Raw genomic sequence first — 27599 nt, 5'->3', positions numbered from 1 at the left:
AGTTCAAACTAAAATTGATTTTTTTTTCAAAAAATAAAAATAAAATTCAACTGAATTGAAATCAAACTAAGATCGAAACTTAAATTGAAAGTATAGAGGTCCTGCAATTTTAGTTTTGGTTCTCCTGAACTTTGAAGTAATTTTGATCCGGTTTGACCTTTTAGCCGGACTTAGGGCATAGGGGATTTGTGCCATTTCCTATTTCCTACTAGCATCATTCTAATTAGAAATTTAGTGAGCCATACGCTGAACTGAAGTAAAAAATAGAAAAATAAAAAAAAATGAAGGGCTTATGTATCATAATTTTTTTCTTTGCTTTTTGTATGGAGGAAGTTAGCTATAAGGAAGCAGGGCCCCTGTGCCATACCTACAAATACAGGAGCCAAAACTGCACATTGTCAACTATTATCACCAATAATCGCCACAAGAGCACTGTCCTTCCATGAAGCAATGAAATCTATGAGTATCCCTGACAGTAATTGTTCTACCAGAAATCGCTGAGATATATTTGATTGCATTGTGGCAATCCCCACATATCCTGAGGTTTTTCATCACAAGTATTGGCTCTCCATCTTTTGTTGAAAGCAGTCCAAATGCCACTGCTAGTTTCTCACTGTGATGAGCTATCTTGAACTCCCTCTCCCCTTCCACCGTTTCATCATCCTTAACCAAAGCCCATCTCACATCAGGCACATACCCAGCTTGCTTCATCTTCATTGACATCGCCTCCAAGTAACCATGAATTTCTTTCATCAGTGGATGATATCTATCTTCAGCCACAAACACATGTATCCTCTTGTTCAACTCAATCCAACTACAGCCTGGCTTCTTCTTAACACCCCTAGCTCGCATAAGCTTTCTAACTCTAGTTACCTCTTCCCATTTTCCAGCACTGCTATACATATTTGCTAGCAAGACATAAGGTGTGGCATTTGTAGGTTCCAGCTGCAATAACTCATTTGCTGCCTTCTCAGCTAGCTCCACATTTCCGTGTTTCCTACAGGCACCAAGTAATGCAGCCCAACCAATGGAGCCAGGGCTAAATGGCATTGTCTCAATTAGTTCTTCTGCTTCATGTAGCTTTCCAGCTCGACCCAAAAGATCAATCATGCAAGAGTAATGTTCTGATTCTGGTTCAATACAAAACTTCTCTTTCATCATATTGAAGTACCTCTTGCCTTCCTCAACCTTTCCATTGTGTGCACAAGCAGAAAGGACGGAAATAAAGGTTATTCTTGTAGGGGCAATGCCATTCTCGAGCATCTGTTTAAAAAGGAGCAGTGATTCCATTCCATTTCCATGTTGTGCATAGCCTGCAATAATTGAATTTAATGACACCACATTATGCTTTAGCATCGTATCAAATAAACGTCTTGCATCTTGAAGATTTCCAGACTTTGAATACATGGCAACAAGAGCATTATCCACAGAAATTTGATTTGAAGGGATGTCAGATTTCATTGCCAATGCATGAATTTGTTTTCCCTGAGAGGGAGATGATAAATTAGAGTATGCCCTAATCACACACACAAAGGTACAATCATCTGGCTTGTAACCAGCACGCTGCATCTGCCTAAAACAATCAAGAGCCTCCTCAGATAATTCCTCATCTAGTGAATAGCCATAAATGATTGTGTTCCAAAGAACAGAGTCTGCGGCAGGGATCTCTTGAAATATTTTTCTACAGTCTAACATACTACCACCACACTTAGCATACAAGTCGATCAAACCACTCCCTACATGACAATTCTGATAAAACCCAGTTTTGATCAACTTAGCATGAAACTGCAGTCCCCCAAACAAGTCCTCCATGCATGTAAACGCAGTCAAAACACTTGCCAGAGTAAATATATCAACCTCAAAGCCCCTGTGAATCATTTCTTGAAACAATGCCAACGCTTTAAACCCCTCTCTTTGCTGCCCATATGCCACGATCATAGTGTTCCAAGAAACCTCATCTCTATTCTCTTCTCCCATCCCGTAGAATATTCTTTCCGCCTCCTCCAAATACCCATTTTTACCATAATATGTAACCAGCGAATTGTTCACTGAAACATAAGAATCAAGTCCAGCAGAAACAGATAAAGAATGCAACTGGGTGATCAAATTCACATCATTGCAACAAGCACTGATCACTCCAGAGAGGGTGAACCCATCCACGTCAAAACCAATCTCTCTCATTTCCCTAAACAAGCTTAAGGCGGGTAAAATCTTCCCGCAATCTGCATAAGCAGTGATGAGGGTATTATAAGAGACAACGTCTGGTTGGGGAATTTTATCAAACAGGCGGTGGGCAATATCAGTAAGTGATTTTTTTGCATAGGCTTCCAGGAGAACGTTGAAAGAAAAGACATTAGGTTCGTAGGTTTGGTTGAAGGCAAAGTGGGCCGTGGTTAGGCGGTTGCATTTGGAGTAGAGGATGATGAAGTGGTTGGAGAGAAACGTTGAGAAAGGAATTAGAGATTTGAGGTATAGTGCGTGGAGGGTTTTGCCTGTTTGAAGGTCTCTGTTGGCAATGCTGGCTTTCAAGAGGTGGCGAAAGGTTTGGAGGGTACATGAGGCCTGGCTCATCTAATTCCTCAAAAGCTCAGGGCATCTGCTGCGTTTTATGGTCTCCTTGTTTTGTTTCTTACCTTGAAAATTTTTGTTTTATCATATCATGAACCATGAAGTAGCTTAACCCCGCTGAGTTGAAACCTAACCATTTAACGAACGATGATACAAGCGAGCTGTTTAGCTCCTAATTCCTACTAGGTCAAAGTGCCACCGCTCGGTCCGGATGCAGATAGTCTTTATTGTTGCAGCTGGCTTAGCAAAATAAAAGGTTTTATTTGGTCTCTCTTTTTTTTTTATATAGCGGATTCAAGAAATTCTCTTCGAGGCTAGTCATTTCAATAATGTTCACGATGCCATTTGATGCTTTCAGTCCCTTAATGGTTATAACGAGAGCGAGAGTGTCAAAAGCCCTACAAGCCTCCTATGTTCTTTGCGGTATCCCAATGGCCTTGGTTCTTCATTATTATGTTTTGGATTGTAGTGGGGCTTGCTTTTTGTTTCTGAGCCCTCCCGGGTCAAGCTTTCAGGTTTGCACGACTTTTGAGTTTGAACTTTGAAGCTCTTCAATAACAGTAAATTTGAGGTGCGTGAGCAACTTTCTTTTGCTGTAAAGGTCTTCCCGGTTGTTGAAAGTCGTAATCCTAGTTAGAAATTTTTTCATGGGCTTTTTTTTTTTTATTAGATAGGAAGTCACAGTACAAGTAAAAATCCACTGGAGGCTCAAAATAATCAACCCAAATGAACAGCCCCGCCCTAAAAAGTAAAATCCATGAATACAGTAGCAGAATCATCTTCTTCCTTAACTTAGCACCGCCAAGTATTCTTCAACAAGTTAGACCATCGAAAGGGAGGGAAAGAAAGGAAGTTAGCTATAAAGAACTCAGCCTGAATAAGCAGACCACCGAAAAACACCACCATAAGACGCATAACCCCAACTGGCATCCGAGCCTCCTAAAACCAAGGATCTCCCGACGACCACCTCCACAAGACTTGGATGACACAAGTAGAGCTCACCGATGATCTCAATCTCTTATAGCCTTATCATTTGTTTAGATTGAGGGGTTACGGTGACAAGGAAAAGTGAGAGATAATTTTAAAGAATTTTTCACTTATTTAAAATGGAGGGTTAAGAGATAAAAAGAGTTTGAGGGTTTCAACCCCCTAAAATCTTTCAATTGACACACTAATTTAACGAGTTGAAAAATATTTTATTTTTTAATTTTTTATATTATTCATATTAATTTTATAAAATTTTTAAAATATCTATTTTTATTATAAAATAATAAATTTCATAAAAAAATTATTTTATAATTTTTATATTTAATTTTATATTTAAATATAATCTAATTAAATAAAATAAAATTATAAAATTTTTATTTACATTATCTTTTTTTAAATATAAATAAAATTATTATTTTATCTTATTATACTATATTATTATTTATCTTATTTTATCTTACCTCATTTTACCTCCGACACAAAGTCAGCCATATATCACCGGGTCTATGGCTCGGAGCTGACTAGCGTTGCAGCGGACAAGGTATCCGCCCATGAGTTTGAGTAGATCCCAACTTAGACAATCAATTGAAGGCCACTAAAACAAAACACAGGTCCATAAAACACCTTCTCCAGAATCCTATCGTGACCTACAAACAAGATCATCACAAAAGCTATATAAACCCTATCTAGAGGTGGGGAGAGGCATAAGCCACAGTATAAGCTGAGAGGAAACCCTCCCCTGTTCAGATGGGGCAGGGGAGGCCTACGAAAGATAATAAAACTTGATTAGCCCAAGAGGAAAAAAATAATAATAAAAAAAGATAAAATTCTCTCTCTATAAGCAAAGAGAGAAGCTTTTCCTTATTTTAGGTTTATGGGCTTGGGTTTGATTTATGTGAGCAGGAAGAGGACATTATTAGACTAAATTCCATTTTGTTTTGGGCCATGATTTTTATGACTGCCTTATATTCTGCCATCCATCTATAAAATGTACTTTATCTTTGAAAAGAAAGTTCCATATATGCCCAACTAGCCCATTGCTATTGATGAAGGAGAGGAGCCCACCGTTGCAGCTTCAGATGAGGAATTCAGGATTCAAAAATGTGATTGAGTTTTGGGAATATGAAGGAACAATGATTCGGTTATCTGTATGCTGGTTGGTGAGGGGCATGTGAACTAATCTATTTTAGCATTCACTTGCTAATGGGTTTGGATAATAAGATACTTATCAAAAGCATACCATTCATTATGTGATTAGAACAATACATTCAATGAAATCAAATTAGGGAAGACAATAGTAAAAATAATCATACTCGAATTTGAATTTAATTAATATATTTAATATCTAAATTCATTTAAATTCAGATATTATTACTTAAAAAATATTTAAAATCGTTTAATTTTATATTTTAATTAATAATATACATAATAAATTTTTTTTTATTAATAATTTACATTTTAAAATTTAATAATTTTATAAAAAATTAAATTCTATTTTATTTAAAATAAAATATATAAAATTTATAAATATTATTATAAAAAAATATATTTAATTAATTATTTATATAAATAATTTTTAGCAACAAATACTAAACATGTAAAACTCAAACTCGATCCAACTCTGCCTCTAATATTATTACTAAAACTCAAATTTAATTATATAATACTTAAATTTATCCTATTAGAATTTGAACAGATCGATATCGATGTATCGCCATCTCTAAATTAAATCCCTCAGCAACAGTGCAACATTCCAATGCCATTGCTAGTGATAAGAGAACAAATGACTTTAGGGGTGTGAACACATATGCAGTGGGTCCAATTCTTACTGGGTCCAAAAATTGCATAATAATGCAACAGGCAAGTCTGGCCCATTGTATTTGGTGCCTTCTGAAACAACACTACTAACTGTGTTGAATTTAATTTAAAAGGCCAACGGTAGCTCTCAGGACCAGCAACAGTGTACACGGGCCAATAGGCCTTCACAAACCCACTTGATTGTGCTGGGTCTATTATCCAATCACAACCCCACCTAGCTATTTCTACCGTCTGCAACGTCTACAAGGCTTTAATTTTTTATTTTCTTGATGATTGTTTGGATGCATTTTTTAATTTGATCATTGTTTGCAAATGTGAATGACTTTGTAGTTCTGGATTTTGAGAATTCAAACCCAGTGAAAAAAAAAATTAGGATCTATTAGTTCAGGTACACATGATGAGTCAAATTCTGGACATAAATCTGCAGATGAGGATAGGTACTAACAAGTGAAAAAAGGGTTTTGAAAGGCAACCCTCATGCATATGATACTGAAGGGCCAGTACAGAGAAAGCAATCAGTGCAGGATCAATCCCTATTACTCCTGCAGTGCAGGGTAGGGGCAGTAGGGAATAGCAAAATAGCAATCACTTTCATGCTAGGCTGGATCAACTATGCTAGCTATGAGGTTGAATATGGCAAGCTGCATGGCTAGGTTGGAAACTGTTTTGCATATGAAAAATTTTTTTTGGAGCAAATAATTGGGAAGAGAAAGATTTTATAACTGAGACCTCTTGATGTGTACATGTGCCTACACTCCATGCGTGACTGTTGCCCGTATTGACCCACTTGGATGTATATCAAGACAAAATGTACCTTAGTTTGGAAGAAACAGATGCAGGATTGCAGGCTGCTTCTTTCTGGGTCCTCAGCTTATAAATTTCTAGTGTGACTTTGAACACCTCAGAGAGATTTCCCATTTGTCAAATTGAGTTGAATCATGATATAAGTCTTTGACAATAATATGTTTCAGGATCCTCCCATGTACATATTATATTTAATGTCTTTTGCATGATATAGTTGTGGTGTAGCTTATTCTTTTAGTTGCTTTGTTTAGTAGTCTTCAACTCTGAAAAGAATAATCAAGTGGGACTAAAAAATTATTACAAAATAAAATAATGCAACCTACATAAGAAAAATATTTTTCTTACATGTATATGGATAATAGTTATCACTTCCACTTAATAAGGTTCATAGTTTTTCCCCTGTTTAACATGTTCGTTTCATAGTTGCTAGTTTCCTAGAGTTATCCCTTCCACTTAATAAGGTTCATAGATTTTTCCCTGTTTTACATAATTCGTTTCATAGCTGCTAGTTTCTTGGATACCCAAGATATCCATTTGACAATATGTATAAAACTAGGTGCCAAGTTTAGAGTCTATAAGCAGGCGCTGTGGAACAAGAGGCTAAAAGGAATTTTGTTAATTGCAAGAAACAACTTAAAAAAACAAAGACAGATTAGAAGGGTTAACGGGCTATACATATCTCAAGGTTTATAAGTAGGCGATGTGAAATAAGAGGTTAAAAAACTTTATTTATGATTGTAATATCATTGGATCAACTCATGCATATTAAAATTAAGGTTTTTTTTTTTTTGACAATTTAAAAGTCTTTGACTAGATTAATTATATCGAATAATTTGAAGTATTTTTGATAAATAGAGTTTTTATTTATACTCGAATGCATAACAGAGTCGAACTTAAATATTTATTGATTCATTTACCATTTACAAACACCCAAATAGAAGAACAGGGAATCAATAAAAGGACAGACAATATAATAATGATCTCATTATTGACAAGCTCTTAAGTCTCAAACAGGTACATATGTTGGAGCATGGGGGCTATATATATCTCGCTAGGTGTTGTATTAAGATGTGAAAGGAATTTATCATAAACAGAAGATGATTGGATCAATTATGCACAGAACATCTCTTTCAAGTTTCTTGATTTCAAAAACTTACACATCCCATATTTTAGATTTCTGAATAGTCCTCTTCAATTAATGATCGATCTCTCCTTCTTCCTAGACCCATTTGGATAATGACTAGTCGTCCATTGACACCCATTTATAAGAAAATGAAGTTAGAGTTTATCCAGCTATCCAACAACTTCTATTTTACGTGCCAAAAATAAAAAAAGAATGATAAACTACTATACTATTACATGCATCTTGTTTCCGAGTATGCAATTAATTCAAATATTGAATCGTGTATATATATGTTTCATATATAAATTATAGATAAATTACTTCAATTTTTGGACTCTTACACATTGCCCTACACTAAAAATTAACAAATTGGATCAAAGTTCTATATGACTTAAAATTACATCAACCAAGACAATGCTACCAAAAAAAAAAAAAAAAAAAGGAAAAAACAGAAGGATCAAGCTGAAAAATTTTCAGTCTATAGCTATAACAAAAAAAGTGTTTTATTATTATTATTAGATATTAGATCTAACTGAATTAGAAAATTATGCAAAACTGATGGAATTGAAAGGAAAGAACTACTCGTGCATGAAAATGAAGTAAACTGGCTCAAGACACCAGATAATCACAAAATCCAAGAGCCCAATCTCACAATACCCAAGAGTATTGAGTGGGTAAGAGGCTGAGATTAGGAGTCCCATCAAGGGGGAAAGAGAAGTTTAATGAGTCTAAATAAATAATTAGCTATCATCGTCAAAAATAAAATAACCTGAATTAATTATTGTATCTTTCTTGTGAGGGCTCTTTTATTTTATTTATGATGGTTTTAGTTTGCAAGGAAGATTTATGGTATGAGGTTTGCTGATCATGGTTTTTTCTCTTTTTTTTTTTTATATTTTAATTATTACAAATGAGACTTATTTTTGTCTATAAAAAGAGAAAAACTTGGGTTTCTTTTATAAGCAAAGATAATTTTATTATATTAATAAAACTTGAGTTAATAATTTTCTGTTTTTTTAAGGCCTAAACGTTATTATATTTGGGTTGATTGAGTTGGTTGTTACATAGATAAATTTAAAGACAAGTTTTTATACTCAATTCTGCATATTTTTATTTACTTATATATTTTAAATATGATAAAAAAAAAGAAAAGAATTATCTCTCACATTGTATAATTTATTAATTATTATTCAATTCACTAAACTTGCATTGAGTTAAAAAAAATATACTTCATAAGGTGTTGAACGTTTGAATTTTACATGTTTTATTAATTCTAATTATTTAGTTAAGTTGGTAAGTGTAGTTTTCGTTGACCTTCAAGAAAGACATTGGAAGAGATGGAAATATATATATATATATATATATATATATATATATATAGAGAGAGAGAGAGAGAGAGAGAGAGAGAGAGAGAGAGAGAGAGAGAGCATTGATGGAGGGGTTGGGAAGGGGAGGGGGCCTACGTTATTGAAGTAAAGGAAGCAAATAGGTCCATGACAATGTCTCCTAGGAAGAGTGAGAGGAATGGACTAACGTGAGCATCATGTTAGATGTCACCAAGGTCTCCAAAATGGTCCCTCAGCTCTACAACCTTTCTTCTTCTCTCTTATATGTATTGTGTTCTAAGTGGGTTATGTGGTGGGGGCATCTAAACGAGGGTTTCACATGCCCGAATAACCCTTGTTCTACTACAAACCACGTGGCCACTTCAATTATTCTGAATTAGTGTTTTAAACAGTAAACACCACCTAATTACAAGTGCTAATCTGCCTAAGCTTTAAGTGTATAAACTCAATTCGAGGGATTGGATCGAATGTTTTTGTTGTTTATGTCCTTAACAATAAGCCAATAATTGCTATAACTTTGCATAAGTTTCTGGGATCATATAGACACGCCAATAATTTCTCTTGCCTTAGGAAGGAATTAACAAGTTCTTGAATCTGTACATCAACACAAAATACTAAACACAGTACATGTAGTTTATTGGCTGTACATATTAATTATTTTGCTATCACATTATTTGGGATTTCGCATCATGTCTTGGCTTGGTCGTCCCATAAGTATGGTTTTGTCTATCAAAGATAAAATGTCCACTAATTGCATCAATCAGATCATTCTAGCCAAATGGGAGACCTTAACTTTCTATCCCTCTTGAAGCATTTAATTTTTGGATTAATTATGCTCGCATGAAATTATGGCTTTAGCAACCTACCCTGATTCTGGAGACAGTTGTCCTCTTCTATTCATTTGTCAATTTCGGTATCACTTCACAGTTTTGACATTTTATCCCACTACCTGCCTACATAATACTATAGCCAACTTCATTTTCAGCTCTTTTTTTTTTTTATAATTTTTTGTTTTTAAATTTATCAAGATATCTATTTACAAAAAATTAATTCCGTCAGAATTTGTGATTATTCCTCTCAACAATACATTCTCTAATATCAAATTCTGAATTCTTTCTTTTCGTATCACTGCATGCACCAAGTACTTATTAATTTATTTTCAAGTTTTCTTTTATTTTTTTAAAGTAAAAATCAAAATAATTAGCAATCTAGCTAGTTTTAGGGTTTAATTAAATATCCGTAATTAGAATATAGCTAGGGTTACTTCCCAGTAGTTTGAAGTGAGTGACCCACCCTAAAAGATGAAGAAAGGTATATTTTCTTGAAGAGCTGTCCCTCGCTTTACTTGAATCAAATATATGCAATAAAGCCGATGAAGATTACTTTTTGCCAAAAAGAGCAGAAAGGGTCCTTTAAATCTGGGAGCGGATCAATTGCCTCGCCGCCACCACCACCACCACCACCACCTCACCTACGCTAAGAGTTTTTTGCCGTCAAAACTATAGCTATAATTAATCATCCTTTTTAATCACTTTTTATTACCAAATTAATAAAGAAAGCTTTTTTCTATTTATGAATTGCATGAATTCTTGGGCTTTCACTTTGAACAATTCCTTCTCCATGTCGTATGTTCCTATATTTACAATGGGACACTTGCAAATCTGGTAGCCCAAAACTAAGGGCGGAAGGTAGAAGTTAGCAAATAGCAATTATTGTTTCTTTTGATATATTTCTCGAATCTTTTTTTTTTTTTTTTTTTTTTTTAATATGTAACTTTATTTGTTGTAGAACAGAGATTTTATGACCAACCAATCTCCACCGTCCATCCGTAGCATAGCATTATCTATTGGCATTTTCTATTGAAATAATTGCTATCGGCCCACCAGTTGATTGAGAATTTTGTTATATGTTAACTATACAACTAGAAAGGCAATCAAGGGAAATGAAAAATACCTACATCAACCTAGTTATTACATAATATATGAATTAATCATTTACATCCTCCCATATGTTTATTAAAAATGATCTAAATTATTACAAAAAATTATTAAAATTTCATGTTAGTAATACGTGTGATGAATATCAGTTGATATAAGAACTTTTCATATTAAATTTTTTGACTTCAGTATTTTCATGCTTAGATCGAGAGTGTTATTCAAGCTCAATAAGGATGACTTCAAAATTTGAATCATAACTTTGTAGCTAAAGTTTACCTGGATTAGTTGATATAAGAATTTTTCATATTGAATTTAATGAAATAATGTAAACTCATATATATGCCTTTAATTAAGAAAGAAATATATTGCCTGAACAAGATCTCATACACCTAATTAAGATATTAATTATACCCCATTATTAATTTGTTCCCACTTGAGATTTTGATGGTTTGACTTCAAAATCAAAAAGGGTTCGTTCGCTTTTTTTTTTTTTTTTTAATTACAAAAGCAAAAATTCAAAATTAAAGGAAAGAAGAATCAAATAAGGCGTTTGGAATATATTGTTGTAGGTGCATAGAAATACAAAATAATAATAATAATAAAAAAATAGAAGCAAATTAAAGGAGTAATGTTAAAGAGGGAGAATCAAGAATGTGGCCGACATGGCTTGGATATTGGGTTGAAGAGACAGGAAGCACATAGGACCCTCGTGTGGAACCATGGCTTGAGTTCAAGTTTAGCCATTGGAGTTCATGTAGGTCATGTAAGGCCATTTTCTTTAAGATTTGCTGTCGGAGAGGCTTTTAAACACTACTGTTATACTACTGCAATCTCTTTCCTTTATAAGTCAATTATTTGTTTTCTACTTACTACATGATTCTGTTATAATTGAATTAAATTAAAAATTTCTTAAATCTCTTGAATAACTCCACTCGAGTTTTGGAGTTGGTGGATTGCACCTTTCAATCAAGAAATGAAGAAATGGTTATGGTGGTGGTATTAAGAGTAATGTGCAAATGTTGCAAACGAAAATCAGCATAGAAATGTGCAATGTCGAATGGGAAAGCGCGTATAAGTATGATTTGTCCTATAATATAAATAATTATTAAACAAAACAAGCCCTGTCTCTATGGTGAAATTTGCCTTTGTGAATCTGTCGCGGTAAGCCGGCCGGGATCATGCTATAACTTCCCCTATATATATCTAATGTTTGCTATGGACCTCTCCACAACACCAACCCCATTCTTCTTCTTCTTCAATACTCTTCAATCTACTCATCTATAAAATTCTTTCTGTTTCCCTGTGCATCTCTTTTATTTGTCTGCGTATATATTTTTGCCTGTTAATTAATCTCAGCTTGATTATACCTCATCTATTTGTTCAAGAAAATACCAAAAATGAGGCTCTTGTCTAGGAAAGCCACGTGCAATACTCACGGCCAAGATTCTTCTTACTTCCTAGGATGGGAGGAATACGAGAAAAACCCATACGATGAGATCAAGAATCCAACAGGGATCATTCAGATGGGTCTTGCAGAGAATCAGGTTAGGAAAAAGTGAAAAAAAGGAGTTTTCAATTAATTTCCACTTTCTCCTTGACAATATATGCTTACGTTCCACTTTCTGTATTATTTGCAGCTCTCCTTTGATCTTCTTGAGTCATGGCTAGCCAATAACCCTGATGCTGCTGTGTTCAAGAAAGATGGGCAATCCATATTTAGAGAGCTTGCACTCTTTCAAGATTATCATGGCCTCCCTGCTTTCAAGAAAGTAAGTTCAATCACCCTAATTATATTTATTCTATTACGTTACTTGGGGGATCAACAAATACAAATATATGCTGTTGATATATATACATATAGAAATATCTTTTTTTTTTTTTTATAAGCTATATCCAACTATGTTTTGAATAATTTTGCAGGCATTGGTGGATTTCATGGCAGAAATAAGAGGAAACAGAGTGACTTTCGATCAAAACAAGATAGTTCTCACCGCTGGTGCAACTTCTGCAAATGAGACCCTCATGTTTTGCCTTGCTGAACCCGGCGAAGCCTTCCTTCTTCCAACTCCATACTACCCTGGGTACGTATATATCTTGTTGTATACTTCTCCTGTTACTGAAATTCCAAGTTTCAAATCACTTATGCGTGAAATGTACGTTTCTCACCTTACTTTATAAAACTAGTGCAGATTTGATAGAGATCTCAAGTGGAGAACTGGGGTTGAGATTGTACCAATTCAGTGTGCAAGCTCAAATGGCTTCCAAATCACTGCACCAGCTCTTGAAGAAGCTTATCTAGAAGCACAAAGACGCAACCTAAGGGTCAAGGGTGTCTTGGTCACAAACCCATCAAATCCATTAGGCACAACAATGAGCCGAAGTGAATTGAACCTTCTTGTAAACTTTATTACTGCCAAAGGCATTCATCTTATAAGCGATGAAATTTATTCGGGTACTGTGTTCAGTTCACCAGGCTTTATAAGTATCATGGAGGTTTTGAAAGATAGGAAATGCGAGAACACTGAAGTTTGGAAAAGAGTTCACATTGTGTACAGCCTTTCGAAGGATCTTGGCCTCCCTGGTTTTCGAGTTGGTGCAATTTACTCCAACGATGAGATGGTAGTATCCGCAGCAACTAAAATGTCTAGCTTCGGTTTAGTTTCTTCTCAAACACAATATCTTCTCTCTGCTCTTCTCTCCGATAACAAGTTCACCAAGAACTATATTTCAGAGAATCAGAGAAGGCTTAAACAGCGACAAAAATTGCTGGTCAAGGGCCTCGAAAAAGCCGGTATCAGCTGCCTCAAGAGCAATGCTGGCTTGTTTTGCTGGGTTAACATGAAGCATCTATTGAGGTCCAACACATTCGAAGCAGAAATGGAGCTCTGGAAAAAGATTGTTTATGACGTTAATCTAAATATCTCTCCTGGTTCTTCTTGCCATTGCACCGAGCCAGGGTGGTTCCGAGTCTGCTTCGCAAACATGTCAGAAGAAACACTAAAACTGGCTATGGACCGATTGAAGTCATTTGTGGACTCCATTAGCAAGACGACCAGCCACCAGATGGTGAAAAATTCAAGAAAGAAATATCTCACCAAGTGGGTTTTCCGGCTATCGTTTCACGACCGTGGGCCAAAAGAACGGTAGTCTGGTGTGTTCATGTCAAGTGTGAACCCATATACACCGGCGTTCATTTTTTTCCCACAGAGAATATTTTTGGTGGATAATTTTCTTTTTTTTTTTTCCCCTTTTTGTAATTTTAGAAAAGGTGCACTCAGGTCCATCTATGGATATGGAGCTTGAAGTGGCTCTAAGCCTTTAATCTTTTTAGTCCTTGTAATTGTAAAACTCTGCGTCAATACCCTCTTTAGCGTCAAAAATCTCCTCCAAAAATTCTTAAAAGCATGTATGCTAATGTGATTATGACCGAGTTGACATTTGATTAATCAAAATTTTTTATTTTAATCTTCTTCTTTTTAATCATGTTGTAATTGACACATGGCTTAATTAATGGAACACAACTGTACACACACATTAGCGGCTTTAGTGGCGGAGGTAAATATTGGATTAATGGATATTTGAATAGAGAGAGCCGAGGCGGTGAAGGAAGCAACCGACGTCGTGGTCCGCCAGCGCAAGGTGACATGCATTAATTGAGTCTCGACCGACCTTCATCTTAATCATTATAGCAATACTGTATTTTTTTTATTTTTTATTTTTTTATTTTTTGGTTTAGCCGTATGAGGAGGAGAGAGGACTCAAATACACGAGAAATTATTAAGCAATGGATAATCTACGTGTGAGGTGCAATTTATCACCTTTCGTGGGTCAAAAGCCTAGCTATTGGGAGATAGGGTAAAATACATACAAAGGAAATATATGGTTGGAGGTTAGGGTTTCCAAAATTATTCATATTATTTATAGGGTAGAGGTAGAAATAAAATATACCTATACATATTTAAAAAAAAAAAAGAAAAAGAAAAAGAAAGAAGATGAGGAGGATAAATAATAAAGAATTAGTATTATAATAGTTGAATATTTGTCTTGTAATCCTAACGATCAATAATAATTTAAGGCTTATTTAATAGTATATATTAACTTAATAGTGGATAGATTATTATAGTTGATATATCCTGAGCATGTAATAAAACTGTATCTAACTACTATTATTGATATATAAAATAATTAATAATAGTATATATTATATTATTTATTTTATTATTAAAATAGATATATCATTATTAATATATTATATAATATATATAAAAATAAAATTATAATTTAATTTTAGCATATACATTTTTTTTATCATATAATAATGAATATTATAACTAATTTAATTATTATTTATAATATTATTATATTTATTAATTATTTCTTATAATTATAAATAATTTATTGATATAAAAATTAATTTATAGCACAAGAATTAATTTTATAATTTATAAATTTTAAAAATAATATTACCTAAATAAAAGATAAAATCAAATTAGCAGCAAACTGAAAAAAAAACTTTTATTTTAGAGTTGATATAAATGGCAACTAATAGAAAGTTTATTAACTATTGGTTACAGTTTTACCAAATAAATTAGTTCAATTGTTTGAATGTCTTTTCAACAGCTAAACTAAATATCTCTTCTAGCTTGTTCGGATTATGATCTGTAGTGGTTTATGTATGGTATGATTTCAATGCTTGTTTAAGAATATTGTTTCTTAATAAAGATGGTTTTGGGTTGTAATAATATATCATTTTACCACAGCTTTTTAAACCATCAAATCGGTAGTTTGATATGATTTAAAATTTTTATAGTTTTATTTTATTCTTATACAGTTTATAAAATTTCAATTAACCCTATGTTATATAATTATAAGTCATATTTAGTAATTAATTAAAAAATAAAAACGTGACTTTAATTATTATTATGATAACATTATCAATAAATTGATATTTTATTTAAATAAATATTTTTACACCGTTTATATATTTAAAACAACAATAATAAAGAGTATTTTAGTAATTTTTATATTTATTTTATTATACTATACCCTCTAATAAAAAAAAAAGTTATTAAACCATTTTATATCATAACATCTTTTTAAATATATTAACAATAAAAATTATACCATACAATATAATACATTAATAAATAATGTTATACTCAATTCAAACATAATGTTAATCTCTTACAATCATGTGTATACGCATACAAAAAAGAAATAGATATAGAAAGTGAAGTGAGTAACTGTCTAGGTTGTTCAAATTCATCACTGCCGACGCAAGGTATAGAGAGGAGGAAGTGTTACTTGCAAGCAATCCACAAAGTCCAAATCTTTTTGTTGGTTGCCTTTTTCACCCATTTTCCTTTGGTTTTTAAACTTTGCATATATAGGATAAGTTTAATAAGTTCGTGTTGCAGACGTTTACGCGTTTTTGTAGCCAATTTTAAACCAATGACAATACTTGTCTGACTCCTCTTCAAAATAATGACTTTGTTTTAGGAAGCAAAGCATGCCCATAAATAGTACCCATTTACAGGCATAAACAAACCAACAAACTTTCTTTAATTATATATATAATATCAATAATAATATGCTTCTATAAATATTTTAAAGAAAAGGGGAATGAAAGACATGCAGTCCTTCAATTATTGTGAAATAAGGGGGTAATATAATTATATACGATGATGATGATGAACATCTTAATTATTTAATTCTCTCCCAAAAATTTTAATAACAGATTGAGAGTGAATTATCCATCTATAATTTAGATGTGCATTTTTTTATATGCCAATAATCCATCAAGTTAGTTATCAACATAATACCCTTATTATATGAAAAATGCTAAATCATCCAACTATATATGTCCCAATTCTATCCTACCTAATTTTTTTTTTTAATTTAAGTTGTCTAGGTTTAGGGTCTTAAAATTAAGGTTTAAAATTTAGAGTTTAGGATTTAAAGTTTAGAATTTTAGAACTTAAAAGTTAGGATTTAAGGTTTAGACTTTTAGTGTTTAGGATTTAGAATTTTAAGGTTTAGGGTTTGAAATTTTTGAATTTAGAATATTAGGGTTTAGGTTTAAATTTTTAAAATTAATTTAGATTTCTAGGGTTTAAAGTTTTGGAAGCAGAGTTTATATAAAGGCCTATTAACTAAAAAAAGTTGAATCTTATCGCGTTTTGATAATTTTATCTAATTCTTTCAATTTTAGTAGAATCGGTCAAAAAATCAAAATTACAAAAATTTTATTTAAATTTTTTGAAATTTCAAAATTTGTTGCAATTTTATCCTTTTTTTTTTTTTTTTTTTTTTTACATATTGGCCCAATTCATTTTTTGCTAATCCAACTATAACAATTTCATCAATTACTTTCCAACTTCATTTTAATATTCATAGTGCATCAAAATTCTTAGTCATTTAATTAAATTGGATAATTTTAATTATGCATCTTCTCTTCTTACTACCACCAAATTTTATCATTATTTGATGTTCAAAGATTATTAAAATAAAGTTATGGAAGAGTTAATAAATGTAGTAATGTTATATTTTCAATGATAGTTATAAACAAATTAGAGACATGGAGTTTAAAATTTGATTCACAAAAATTGGGTAAAATTTTAATAATTTTTAAAAATTTATCTATTTCTATCTAAATTAAAAAATTAAAAAAATTATTAAAATGCAATAAGATTTAACTTTTTTTGATCAATAGGTCTTATATAAAATAGGAATTGAAGCAAAACATAATAATAATAATAATAATAATAATAATAATAATAATAATAATAATAATAATAATAATAATAATAATAATAATTTTTATTTTTATTATTATTAGAGCAATTGACATTCAATTATTGAACTTGAAGATTTCGTTTACTTGAAGTTAAACCACTAAATCTTACAAAATAGCTTTTTATAGATATGTGATCGATTAGGTTGTGTGCTCATTGACTCTTTCAATTATATGCTCATGTATATGATCATATAATGACTGAACATGATCAGAGGTTGCATAATAACACTATATACAAAGGCCTTTTTTTTTTTTAAAATAGATCTCAGAAAGATAGATTTTAATATGAAATTATGAATATGCATAATTAATATTACCTTGCATATATATGATTAGTTATTTTTAAATATGGTTCTAATTCGGGATTTCACATCAAACGTTGAAAATGTGTACATAACGTTTATATCAAATGAGAGATATTGATAAAATTGTCGTAATTTTATCAAAATGGTGAATTTTATCTTTGAAAATTGAGTGTGTGCGTTTAAAAATCTTATTATGAATTTATTATTTTTTTTTTTGAAAATTATAAATAACAACTAATTTAAGACGTTGAAGATAATATAAAATATAAATTAAGTAAAGATATGCAAACATAAAGGTCATGTGTTCATATATACTTTAACAATAATATAATACCTACCACACATATTATATAATTAATTACTTATGAACTAATGGTCATTGGAATCCAGCGTTACGTCACTTTTCACATGTATACCTACACTGTGATCAAGGGCATGCACCAACGACCAAGGTGATCCTCTAGCTATAAACATATATAATCTTATAATTAATTATATATCATCTTAATCAAAGATATTATTTCATCATCCCACTATTTAGTTAATGGAGTTTGCAATTAATTAGCAATGTGACTCGAGCAACCTTGCATGCTTGGAAAAGTGGCAATGCTTGACTATGAAAAATGGAAATTACACCATGTAATTGAATGCGTTGAAGGCAGAAAAGAATGCCAAGTCCAATTGATTTAAATCGTTTTGAGGAAACCCAAGTAAGAGAATTTCAAAGAATGGTATTTGTGGGAGATCGTATCATGACTAAGAATTCCCAAACAAGTGCTTAAGCAATGAAAGTATAAAATCTACAGGGATAAATTTGTTTCTGTTTGCCTGAGGATAGACATACCCATTTTCAATCCCTCCCTGTCGATGTGACACCAGACACCTTCTCCATTTTATGTTGGAATTCCATTTTGATAATTTCACCATTAGTAACAAAATTATTGCCCTTGTCTTCATCCAATAATTTCTTTAAGTGAAGTCAAGCTAATTTCAGATAGTTTCTTTTATAAATTAATATAATTAATGATTTATAATTGTAATTATATTATCAAAAATTAAAATTTTAAACTAAAACATTTACTTAAATATCACTCTACCGTGTACATAAATAAAGTTTTCTTTTAGATATAACAAGTATATATATTTATATTTTTTTTCAATTAAAATTTAATTAAATTAAGCAGTTTTTTTCTTCGTTTTCTGCACCATACGAGGCGAATACCTGTTGAAACTACCATTATACGACTTAATTGCATGTGATTAGGAGTTTAGTATGCCTCATCATTAGTACTATGGGAGAGATCTAATTAATTAAATTTAATTAGGAATATAATTTTTTCCTCATCATAGAAAAAAAAATTAAGAAAGAATAAAAATCTTGGAAAGAAATGGGAATTTTGGTTGATTTCCGTTGTAGTTGTCTCTGTGACTATACATATATGCTCTAGATATTTCTTGGCTTTTCCTGCTTATTTTATAATTGGAAGTTTCAAGATTATAATTAGTGGAATATTAGACTTAAAATAATACAAGATTAGGGTAGACCTAATTAATTATATCTGAGATTCTGAGTAGTAGGTGATCTATTTCAGTTTCAAGTTATAAAGAACTTAATCTTGATATATATGATGGCTTTTTTTGTTTTCAATTAAGGAGGCTTTATGGTAAATTATTATATATGCAGAGTGTAATATTTCTTTAATGATAAACATATAGAGAGTGAATCTTATATAATTTTGAGTAAAGATATATGTACATCGAATACACTAAATGATCTCCTAATTTGTTGATCATAAAAATAAAAAAAAAAAAGAAATAATTTTCAACGGTAGCAGCAAAGAATAATCATTAATCAGCACCTTTTAGGTTGATAAGAACAGGTGTTGATGGTTCAGTAAAGCAGAGAGTTAAGGTCAGGAAACAGCTAATTAATTGGCTTTTTTCATGCAGATTAAACACTGGAAAAACAAATTTAAAGACATGAAAAGAGTTGATTAAGAAAGGGTGTGCCCAATATTAGACATTAACCACCGCCAAATGTCTGCAATTGTTAATAATATAGGGACAATGACAAGAAAGGGTAGCCATAATGTTTCAATTATGATGAAGCTGTAATTAATTAAATTATGGTAATTCTTGCATGATTGAGTAGCTAATTTTTGGGAGATTTTAGTGTTGAGGGCGACAATTTTGATTACGTGGTTATGGGAGTCATGTGGGTTTCACATGAGCTAGCACATGCTAGGGAACGTAGAACACCTGCCCAAAAATTTTGATTACGAGTGTGAAAACTTAAGAGAGGAGGGCACAAGAGAGGATTTTTTTTTTTTTAAAGTTAAATTGTTCTTCTGTATCGGCACATTCAAGGAGCAACCTGGTATGGGTGATGCCTGTATTGATGGGGACAAAGAAGGCCATGTGAAATGGCTCTTGGCCTCCTAACAGTAATTGCTCCCTTGCCCTCTTCCCATACCAAGAAATTTTAGTATCCTTATTTGGGTTCCATTGAGGGCCCAGATAGAGATTGGTGTTGTCTTCAAGTTTCTTCTTGAATGATTTGAGTAATAAGATATATATATATATATATATATATATATATATATATATATATATATATATATATATATTTTTTTTTTTTTTTTTTTTTTTCTTTTTTCATGTATTGTTTTGTCTTCATCTAAATTATATGTACATTGCTATATATGATGATGGAGGAAAAATTAAAAAATAAGCAGCTTGTGTTTTCGATAAGTTTTGTATATTCATAACACAATATTAGTTAATAAAATTTACAAAATTCTTCATAGAATTAAGTATATAATTTTACCTAATTTATCTTGCAATATATATATATATGCGAGAAAAATAAATGTCACCTTATCCTAATGAATTAATATAGCACTAAAATAGAGATAGCAATGTCAAGAAAAAGGAAGAAGATGGAAAAATATGTCACGTATGTATTGATTGATTTCATAAAATACAAAGTTATATATACTGTGTATGCAACTAAAAGATAAAGATAAAATTTAATCTAATCATAATTAACACATAAATTGATAAATAAAATCTCATATATAAGGGTATCTTCAACCCTCTTCCTCATGCATCTAATGAGTAACAAGGTATATACAATTTATCTAAAAAAATTCATTTGCCAACATATTACCAGAAAATATGCTATTAATTAATGACGTAAATAATTTAATTAGCATCCCTAAATTTTTACCAGCATTTTTTAAGTATTGTTATTGGCATTGTTTGTCATCCAACAATATTACGATATGAGATATTTGCGTCGTTAAGGCATTTTTCTATAAGCCTCGTCAAATGAGCTACACATAATAAATTTTGTAACATGGACGTATGCGGGGAAAAAAGAAAAAAAAGAAAGCAAAAGATTACTGATTTTAAAATGTTCTTCCATGGTCAAGCAAATTGGCAAGTTGTTTTTGACACGTAATTTGCAATTTTCTCGATGAGATTTCAAATGGGTTTTGAAATCTTACAGAAGGTTGCTTAAAAGGATTTTGTGTTTGAAATTCTTGTTCCATTGTCACGTTCTCCATAGACAATAAATGCACATGTCTTCCAAGAGTGTTTTTCTTGCGCATGCTCATCAGGGCAGAACCTGTATTCTTGACTAGCTAAGGGGGATAGCTAGGTTTCTTCCAATTGAAAATGGACTAAGTTATTAAAGTCATTCGCAGCAACTAATTGAATGAGACATTTCTACTCTTGCAGGAGTTAAAACTTCACTGAAGGACATCCTCTTCCAGGGTTATTTTGGAGCAAAAGTCAAGAGGAAAAAAAAATAAAGAAAAAGAAATCTGGGGTAGTTTCGTACCAAGACCTATAGTAGGTTTCAGGATCATCTCAAAATCTGTAAGAAAAATAGCCCGATGTGACTGTAAACCAAAGGAAAAGTCTTCGTAGGAGATTCTTTATTATCTTTCAATGTCAATTACTCCACTAGTCCCAGAAACTTGGGTTAAAATAACATGTTCATACTTGACAGGTAGTGATAATACTAACTAAACAAGCTATTCAATAACTTATTAGTTTACAATGGATGGGCTGAGATTAGCGAGAAGTAGAATTAAATCTGTTGTGTAACTCAGGTCTAGTAAGTCTACATTTGAAGAGAAATTAAAGCACTAATTGTTATCTGAAGGAACAATTAAGCCTGAGATCTTCCAAGAAATTTCAGTTTGTCATAAAGTGTTAGACAGATTCCAATTACAGTTCATAGGAATATGTCCTTTATGAAACCTGCAATTCTTTTCTCCTACAGTAAGGTTGCCACCTGCTTCGAAAGTGGAGAGTATATCCCTGATATCCCGCATTGCAGTGGGTAGCCCTTAGCTTTTAGCAGCATTAGATGCATGCCTCCATTAAAAAAGAAAGTAAGTAAGAAAGAAAGAAAACAGCAATCATAACCAATCAAATTTGACGTACTGGCACATAAGGTTAAGCGCAATTTTGATACCCCCGTGCCCCAATCGATTAAAAAAAAGAAAAGGTGCCAAAGTTATATGAGCTAAAGAGCAGGATTGCTTTTAGCTTTGGGTAAGTTTGGATTTAGTGTTATGTTTAGTGGGGATGGCGTGGGGCATTTGGATTGTACGAGGGTTCTCAAGTGGCTTAACATATAGGGGATCACTACATGTTTTTATGTATTCAGAAAGTGAAATCAGTACTTGATTGTTATGCTGAATGAGTTTTAATTCAGTAAATAAATAAAATAAAAGAGAATCAGTAGAAGATGATCATATGATCCTGGCAAATCTAATTCATAATTAAACAAGAAGTAAAAAAACTGAAGTTGCTGATCTATATATAGGACAACAGCCGGCCTATTCTAATTTGGCTTCTAATTGATCAACTCTTTTATCTATGAGGAAGTAGGAGCTGAGTGGCCGGTGATTTCAGCTGGGTCGTTCAGGCTAATACAAATATTTTTCAATAGTAATTAATAAGATTTTTTTTTAATAATATTTGACTAATTATATATAGTTTCAATTTATTTTAGGGTAATGCAAATAATATGCATTTTCCAAAACAAATTGGTAAGATAATACAACAACTGTATTGGGGAGGTAATAATATGTATCGCAGAGGCCTGATGACCGGATAATGCATGCTAAATTTTTTCTAAATATTATTATCAATAAATTTTTACTTATATAAAAAAAAACAATAATTGTATTTAGCATAAATAGGTATATATGCAACCAATTTAAGAGCGATATATTATACAGTACATCTAGACCAAAAAAGATAGTGCACCGAACACTAAAAAAAAAAAAAATAATTGAAGCTTAAATTTGAGAGATGAGATCTATGCCTTTTATAAGCAAGAATGCACATGCATTATAAGTATACAATAATTGGTGGTCAAAACTCTAAAGCAATTTGATTAACGTTATTTAAGAAATATAATCTCATTCTCTCCTTGAGAAGTTATTTTTTACGTGGATATGAAGTGCAAAACTCTTGCCCATTGTAAAAATAGTAGGATTTTTTTATATATAAAATTTTGGGCTAATTAAAGTTCATAACCAAATGCAAAACACAATCAAGCCCACTATAAGTATATTGGGCATCAAAGGCTATATTGGGCATCAAAGGAAATTGGTCTAATCCCACTTAAGCTTATATTGAACCCAATAGAGAACAAATGCAAAGGCTTCTATCCATGGGCCTAACCCATACTGGGTTTGAAAACAGAGCAATGACGATGAATAGCTTCTTAGTTCCCTTGGGCTAGATAAATTTAGAAATCAAAACAGACATTTTATGCATGAAAAATATCCCTTGCATGGTCCAAACTCCAAACAAAACAGACAATAAACGAATAAATAAAATTGTTATCCTATTGAACTATCGACATCTCTGCATGGTTCGTGTTCTATACGGCCGAAATCCATGACTTAAGGAGCAAAAAGGGTAACCCTCTTCTTCCTGGAAACTGAATCACATAGCTATTATTTTTCAGAAAGGAAGCAACCGTGATAGCTAACTTTAAAGATGAAAACAAATTAAAAAGAATAAACAAATATCATTCTCCATGATAATGAATGGCAAAATCACACAAATTAAAAAAAAAAGGAGATTAATTGCAATATATAAATGAAAAGAGGTAGTAAGGTCGTCTGGGGGCTTTTGTCCTGGCTCGTGACCTTAGGCCTTAGGGCATGAATCAAGGTTTCATCTTTTTTTTTTTTTAATTATTGTTGACAGAATTTGCCCCTTGAAAGCTACTCAAAGATCTTTCTTTCGTTACTTTTGGAGACTTTTCCTCTTATATTATATGCTACTTCTTCTTCTTTTCCAGCATTATTATCTTTCTTCCTTTTTTTTTTTTAATTTGTATTATTTCCATTTCTTGGGTTCTCATGCATCAGAAAATCAATATATTCTAGAAAAACAAGAAAAAAAAAAACAACTACAATATATATTATATATATAATCCAAAATTTTCATCCAAGTTAAATGATTTTGATTTTCCTTTTGTTTGATATTTTGAATTATAATTTTTTTTATAGGTAAAAATTTTATTAATTAAATAATTCAGAAAAAAACTTAGTGTTAGAACACCCAATTAATTCAAGCCACCAAGTCAATCTCAATATATCTAAAATTAGAAAGTATCATGTTAAGTGAAAAAAATAAGAAAGAGACAATTTTGCATTAAAATCGATGATCAAATTATTCAATTACTAATCTAATATTATAAATTAAAATTTTTAGCAATTCAATATCTTACAAATATATCTGCAGCTATAAATAATATTTATTGCTAACCAAACTGATGGTGCCTATGATTCAATAAAATGTTTAAGGCACTTTTAAATTAAACTGAGATAATTAATGAGTTTTAATTTAATAGTATTGGAATTGTTTAAAGCTATGACTGAATTCAAAGTTTAACTAGAGCCAATTGTATAGAAAAAATGGAGAAAAATAATAAATATTTTTTATCGCACATTGTTAAATTAATATTATATAAAATCACCTTCATTTAAGGGGGAAAAAAGGCATTGAAATGTTAGTTCATGGAGTGGAAGTCCCTTCTCTAGCCATGTTGATGTCACTGCTTACCCAATTTATTTTGGTATGATATAAGAGCAGCTACTTTTTGAATTAGAGATCAGTTTCTTGGTCTTGCAACTTTGCCCATTGCCCAGGCTTAGTTTCTTTGAATTTACTTTTCTAGTTTTCATTGGGGTAGCTAGCTAGTCATCCCCTGATAACTTTCTTCTTTAATTTATATATATCTCTAGACATCCTAGATTGGGTGTAAAAGGAGAGGTCTGATGGTGGGATTCTCTCATGCATGCACTTGTTTATTATTGTTAATTTATTAATTGGTAGATATTTATTATTAATTAAAATTTTCATATTACTTTCCACTGAAATTTGTTGTTTAGCTGTTTGTTGAGAATGTTTGGAACATTTACAATAATTTTTTTTGGTCATTCATATTTGTCAATAAGCTTAAAGCCTTGACAGAGAAATGGTTGAACCATATAATTTCCAAGATTCGCACAAACAACAAATGTGAACATTTTCATCAATGGCGACTAAGTGGATGGCAGATTGTCAGGAAGGATGACAATACCATCACAAAGGAAACTTTTCTCCTAATACCAGAGAAGAAAATTTATTAATAAGAGCACAAATGTCTTGGTCAAAATTAGAGTTCGGATAGGGCAATTTTAAATTTGATAAATCGTTTTGATTTGAATTATTTTAGATCGTAAATTATTTGATTTTTTTTTACACGAGTCTGAACAGTGTCAAATTACTCATTGAATCGTTATAAAAAAAATAATTTTTATTTATTTAATTTTTAAATTAAATTTTAAATAGATTAAATCAAATATGAATTGGATTATTCGAATTATCAAATTAATTCTATTTTTTCAAGTCATTTAAATTTGAATATTTTAAATTTTACACAGTAAAATGAATTATAAATCACTTTAAATCAAATTAACAAGTCGAATTAAAATTTGTTATATTATTGATCACCCAAACAAATTGTTTTACTTAAAGTCTTTTGAATTAAAGAAGGCCATCGTGGTATTTCTTGAAGTTTTCTTAGTCTCCTTCCATCACCATCACCAAATAATTAAAGAATATATATATAATTTTGGAAATAATTAGATTGAAGAAGTGGTGACTGGTGACTCAAACCTGATGCGAATAATATGCATTTAGACATTGAACCAAATCAAGTTAGACTACCCATTATTAGTCTTATTCATTAAGTTAATAGTATTTGTTTTTTTTTTTTTATTCAACAACATATTTATTAGTGAATTATAAAAAAAATAAAGAAAAAAAAAAACCATTTAGAGGTGACAAACTGACCAAATTGAATCAATCCAAATGGATAAACTTCGGAATAATCAATTAAGAATTTGCATTGTCTAACAATATGGTAAACAATTTTAAAAATACTAAAACTTGCATATTAAAAGAAATTAAGAGTTAATTATAGAAGGTATAATTACTTTAAAACTTTATATGTAGTTATCCTCCTCAAAATCAACTAGCTAGCTAGCTAGCATTTCAAAATCATGTCAACCAATTCCAATTGAATAAATATATAATTAAAAACAATATGGATTTTGGCCTACATGACAATAAAATTGGGATGAAAGTCAAGATGGAAATTAGTAATGTGAATATGAATCCAACTTGTAATTAACAACTACACATGTGATATATATCAATTCTCAATTAATTTAATTGGTTCGGTTTTGACATTAAGGTGAGCATCAATAATTCATTTAAATTGTAAAGACCCAATAATTTTCCAAAATCTTTGTTTAATGAATCCTTAGATTTATTTTTTCTTCTTGTCTACCTCAATGAAAAGCAACAAAACAATAGATTATATGAGTGCATTTTAGGTGTAATGAAATTAATGGTCAAATTAAATAATCAAATAAATCATTAAAAAAAGAAAAAATAAAAAATGGGTAATTTCCTTTTTCATGTCGTGTGTTGGGTGCTATACTGCTTCGAAACGGGTCATGACAGAAAGGAATTATCATGACATCATAGTCTACCTGCAGCCTTGTCATGAGATCAATGGTGATGAAACTCATCAAATCACAAATTGTTGACAAAATTAAGACATCAAGTAGTGAAGAATTATGTTGAATGATTGATATAAGAGAAATACTCATTTGGTAAATAGTTAGGTATCGGTCTACCAAAAAGAATAGTATACGAGTCTGACTTTTAAAATGTTCTATCTCACACCTTAATTTAAAAAAAAAAGTAATTAAGTGAATCTTGCAATAATAGTCAATATTAAAATTGAATGAGAAATTTGACTAATTGAAGGTGTCACTAGGCTTTTTTTTAAAAAAAAATAAAGATTAGAAGATTAATTTACATATTTGACCTTCTTAAATTTATTAAATTATGAAAGTTTAAGGGTGAGATAGGACATTTTTAAAGTTGAGGATGCCATTAGACATTCCTAATGTATTTTTAAGATCCTAAAGCAAGTAACCATGGGCATATAGCATGATTAGCTATGATAGAAGATTTGAGAGGAGTGGAAGAATAAGGACTATAAAGTTCAGTTGGATTCCCATAGGAGAGATGCAAAAGATGGAGAAGTTATGGCAAAGTTTGATTAGTTAAAGGGTTCAACAGAAATAGAGATGCATGATACAAAAAATGGAAGAAGGATTGGTGCTTTTACAATACAATATTAGACTCATTTGAGGTTTTTCATAGGATAGTGCTTTCTAATTGTGGAATGCTCATCTTTTGTTGAAGAGAATAGTTTTGCACTTAAAGGAGACAATTCATATTTTTATTCTGAATTTCTATGCAACTCCACAGGAATTTGCTTGCTTAAGTTAATTATCTAAAAAATATAAATTT

At 31.3% G+C, this 27599-nt stretch overlaps 2 protein-coding genes across 2 annotated transcripts; one reads left to right on the top strand and one right to left on the bottom strand.

Moving 5' to 3' along the window:
• Positions 1-290: 290 nt before the first annotated feature.
• On the bottom strand, positions 291-3078 carry LOC110633573 (pentatricopeptide repeat-containing protein At3g49710). The gene has a single exon (XM_058154418.1). The coding sequence runs from the start codon at positions 2569-2571 to the stop codon at positions 409-411; it is 2163 nt and encodes a 720-aa protein (XP_058010401.1). The 5' UTR covers positions 2572-3078; the 3' UTR covers positions 291-408.
• An 8400-nt stretch (positions 3079-11478) lies between these two features.
• Positions 11479-14006, top strand: LOC110633588 (1-aminocyclopropane-1-carboxylate synthase 8). Its single transcript, XM_021782252.2, has 4 exons — positions 11479-12127; positions 12221-12352; positions 12504-12664; positions 12773-14006. The coding sequence occupies exons 1-4, from the start codon at positions 11981-11983 to the stop codon at positions 13728-13730; spliced, it is 1398 nt and encodes a 465-aa protein (XP_021637944.1). The 5' UTR covers positions 11479-11980; the 3' UTR covers positions 13731-14006.
• The last annotated feature ends 13593 nt before the right edge of the window (positions 14007-27599 follow it).

This window comes from Hevea brasiliensis, chromosome 10, assembly GCF_030052815.1.
Source record: "Hevea brasiliensis isolate MT/VB/25A 57/8 chromosome 10, ASM3005281v1, whole genome shotgun sequence".
Taxonomy (NCBI): Eukaryota; Viridiplantae; Streptophyta; class Magnoliopsida; order Malpighiales; family Euphorbiaceae; genus Hevea; species Hevea brasiliensis.
The sequence above is the reverse complement of the archived record's forward strand: the minus strand, read 5'-3'. Positions and strand labels throughout refer to the sequence as shown.